General features: G+C 50.2%; 1 protein-coding gene across 1 annotated transcript in view; it reads right to left on the minus strand.

Moving 5' to 3' along the window:
- Positions 1-4039, minus strand: part of LOC113206665 (DE-cadherin) — a 224255-nt gene that overhangs the window by 17552 nt on the left and 202664 nt on the right. The window contains exon 2 of the mRNA XM_052269839.1: positions 1768-1916. Within this exon, the coding sequence (XP_052125799.1) occupies positions 1768-1916 (149 nt within the window). The remainder of the gene's footprint in view (positions 1-1767; positions 1917-4039) is intronic.

Here is a 4039-nt window from a genome sequence, read left to right on the forward strand (position 1 = left end):
GGGGGGGGTAGGAAGAGAAAAGAGAGATAGGGCGAGAGGAACGTTCCTCGTTCAAGTTAGAGGCAGCGAGAGAGAAAGAGAGGGGGACAGAGAAAAGGAAGGTTTACTCTAAGACGCATTTGACGCAGGCGGTCTGGACCGGGTCAAGGTCTTCGTGTGCCCGAGCCCCGGGAGCCCCCGCTCACGGGCGGATAGGCCACCCGGCCGCCAGGCGTGCGGCGCGGCCGGGTCCGCCTCGCAGGCGTTGTCCTGGCTGCGCTCTCTGGAGCTCCAGGAGGAAGGACAGTTGCAGCGGACGCATACAAAGGGCTGCTTCTAGTATTATAATACCCGGCTCCAGGTCTCGGGGGTGAAAAATGCGGTATTTTTATTATCGATGCCTCGAATAATATAATACCGCGCTCCCAGCCGCTATGAAGCTGTCGATATTGACTTTTAGTGGCGCGACATGAGCCCGCCGGCTCAGACCTCCGAGAAGCGCTTTGCGAGGATCAAACACAAGGGGGGCGGGGTGCCATAAGTCATGGGCAAGCTCCAAACAATCGGGGTTTCAGCCAAATGGCGCGTCAGCCCGAGAAATACGCCGTGGGCGCAATTCTTTCGTCCCACATTTTCTTTTCTCTACGTCCCTCTCTCTCCCTCCCTTGCCATGGTCTCCTCGGTTTCCCCCCGTTCCCGTTCAACTGCCATCGCATCCTGTCGAGTTTTGACGCAGCCACCGCAGGAGAAAGACGCAAAGAAAATGTGGGGAGGTGAAAGAGGGGGTGGGGTGGGGGCGCGACAGTAAGATGGAGAGACGCCTGGCCGCCGTGACATCCACGAGAAGGAGTCCGGAAGTAGACTGACGGCTCCCCTACCTCCCCCTCTCCCGACCCGTACACACGGTACGGTATGCATTCAAGTGCACGGTCGCACGGTCTTAGCAAACACAATTTTAAGAGCACACGTTGTAGCTTCGAAAGGGCAATTCTCGATTCAAGGAAATGTCATTATTTGACTAAATGAAAAGCAGTTTCCACTCGAGGTGCGAGGAGGTGAGAATGTCGACACTGCAATGGCAATAAGCTTAGCCTATTGCTTATTGTTCAAGAACGTGTCCTGACTTACCTACCACATCTCAAATGTACTTGGATCAAGTGGGAAATCGTTTTCATTCGATCAATATCCAAATGCCCTCGATATGAGAACCATTGTATTTCTTACACTGATAAACTAAGTGTTCAACTGCTCAACACCTGTAAGTGTGCAACTGGTTGAACACTTCACTGTAAACTGATTGGCGTCTTTTAACGCCAAAATATTGGCGTCCTCCAGAGAACGCCAAATATTGGCGTTCTTCTACTGAGAACGCCAACTATTGGCGTCTTTGAACGCCAAAATTTGGCATTCTTTGGGCATTTGGCGCCTTTGAACGCCAATATTTGGCGTTCGTCAGAAGACGCCAATATTTTGGCGTTAATAGACGCCAACCAGTTTACAGTGTTTTGTAGATTACAAGCTCACTGTTTAGGAAGCGCTCAACCGAGGAGTTGCACACTTGCAAGTGCACACCTACCGAGTTGAAAACTTGCAGGTATTTACCTTATTGCAGTTAGTTGCACACTTGTAGGTATTTAACTTGCAGTTTCACAATTGAAAGTGTTGAGCAGTTGAGCACTTACTTCATCAGTGTATACACCGAATCGACCATAAAATGTTATCATGCTTTTATGCGCTCAATAAGTTTATGCACGTCGGTTGTGTCTTCTCCACCCCGTCCGTACTCACCCGCTCGCTCGCCGTGCCGCCGAAGCCCAAGTCTTGGTCAGAGTACAGCTCGGCCGTGGCGTGGCTGGGCGAGGTGTTGGGCTTGCCCAGCAGGTGACGCGAGTGTCGCAGCTTCGACGAAGAACCGCGGTGGCCGTGGTGCGCGTGACCTGCAACAGAGGGAGGGAAAACGAAAACATAAGAACAAACAACTTTAGAAACCGTTCAGCACTGGAAAAACAAAGGTGCGAAAGAAGTTTTTAGTTTAAGGCAATGCGCGAAAGTTCAAAACTACTGCCTTCGGCAGTTTCGATGTCATTGCAGAAACACGCGAAAAAGCAATACACCCCTCAGATTTCTCCTCAAGGATTTCCCCTTTTTCTTGTTTTTAAATTTTAATTTTGGCAATTTGAACTAACAACTAAGGTCGGTAAGATTTACAGTGCGTGTTAGGGGAAAGGCAGTCCCGAAAAAATACGCGAGGGGATAGAGCGAAGTAAAGAGAGACAGAGATAGAAAGAGCAACGAAAGGGTTGAGGAGGGGCGAGGCGGAGGGTGTTCTGTGCGCACGGCCGCCCCTGCACGTGCCCCGCCCAATACATGAACGCTGCACGTTTGTCCGTTTACGACTCGATGTCCCCGCGTGCTTTATGTCTGTCCCGGCTCCGGCAGCGCTACCCTTTAAAACGAACGGCGTGTGCACTGCACAACTTACACACTACCTGTATCTTGTACAATTACATCAAAGTTAATCTGATTTTTGCACAAATCTCTGGTTTACTTTGAACACTTTGAACACTGTGCATTCAAGTGTACGAAAACGTAATTTTTGGCTGACAAATCTGTTTGAAACGAAACACAAGTTTAACTTGCTTAAACTTAAAAGAACTATTAAAATAGATACGAAAGGAAATTCTGGGGAATACACCCGAGAGCAAATTTATCCACTCTCATCCGAACACTGATCTTTTTCTACGCGCTTGGTCACTAAAATTTTTAAGCTACAGACAACTCTTTCCATTAGCAATATGAAATAATTCATCTTTGCAGTGCTGCATTTACTTCTTTAATCATTGAATTACATCCAAAAATGTACACCAACCCCAGCTAATATCGCGGTTTTTGGTTTCTTTTTTCTTCTAAAAGCGCGATATAGTAGCGCCTCAAAAGCGCTCGGTTTCTACCGGGGTGAGTAACAAGTCACTAAGAAAAGAGCGGAAGAGACCTGAGAGAGTTAATGGCTGGCTGCAGTATAGTTTGTAAATGTTGACTCGTTCGCTAACCCCTCCCCTCCATGGGCACGTGGCATCCCGTCAGGTGAATTAACAACTCCGGAGATGTATGTGTAGCGGTGGGGGATGACGAAACAAGTGACGAGGGGCGGGCGAGGTTCTGGACAATGGGTGGGAGGCAAGACTCGAAACTTTTTGTCGGGACGGGACTCGTGTGGTGGTCGCTGGCCGCGCCGCGCCGCCCCACGCGAGCGGCTACTTTGTTGCGAGGAAACCCAATCCCGGTCACCCCTCCCTCTCACCTGAGAGCTTTGTTATTGTGATGTGATTGTGCTTCCCCAACTCCAACTCTTCCCCCCCTCCCTCCATCCGTGCAGTCCAATTCTATTACGTTACAAAACTTTTTCACTGGTCGAAGCGGAAAAGGAACCTGAGCTTGTACAGCCCCCCGGGCGGCGCTGGGCGCGGGGGCGGCGCGGGGGCGGCGCGGGGGCGGCGCTGGTGACAGCGAGGGCCGCGCTGGAGGCGGTCAGCGCCACCTGCGTCGTGTTTAGTTCGCACACGGTGAAAACGCTGACTAAATTGTAGTACGGCTGGTGACGACGGCTGGACTCGGGGCTCCAGGGCTCCGTCACTTGTATTTCATTTTAAATGATTCCTATTGTAAATCCAAGGGTGCACATGCAGCAGGCTAAGCGAACAAGTCACATATCCCTAAGAAGAACTAGGCTAAAACTTTCCGTTTTCAATGAGGCTGTCCACTGGAAAATCAAGGGCTGAACTGCTCAACGAGGCGCGACATTCTTTCTCTTCGTAACTTATTCTACTTGAATATGTGTTGAAAGTAAACAAACCAAACTTTCTCGCCCGATGTGCGGCTTCGAACAGGTCAGGGCAGCGAACGCTCACAGCGACAGGAGGTCGCCGGAGAAAAAACGAAACCATAACGACACACGTGTGCTCAGAGATTGGGTGAAAAAAATAATGACGTACGGAAATAATGGAAACAATAAAGTGAAAATCAGGACAGAGGGGCGCAGAGGCCGTGAGCACAGGTGCCG

Source organism: Frankliniella occidentalis, unplaced genomic scaffold (assembly GCF_000697945.3).
Source record: "Frankliniella occidentalis isolate FOCC.00 unplaced genomic scaffold, Focc_3.1 Scaffold104, whole genome shotgun sequence".
Classification (NCBI taxonomy): Eukaryota; Metazoa; Arthropoda; class Insecta; order Thysanoptera; family Thripidae; genus Frankliniella; species Frankliniella occidentalis.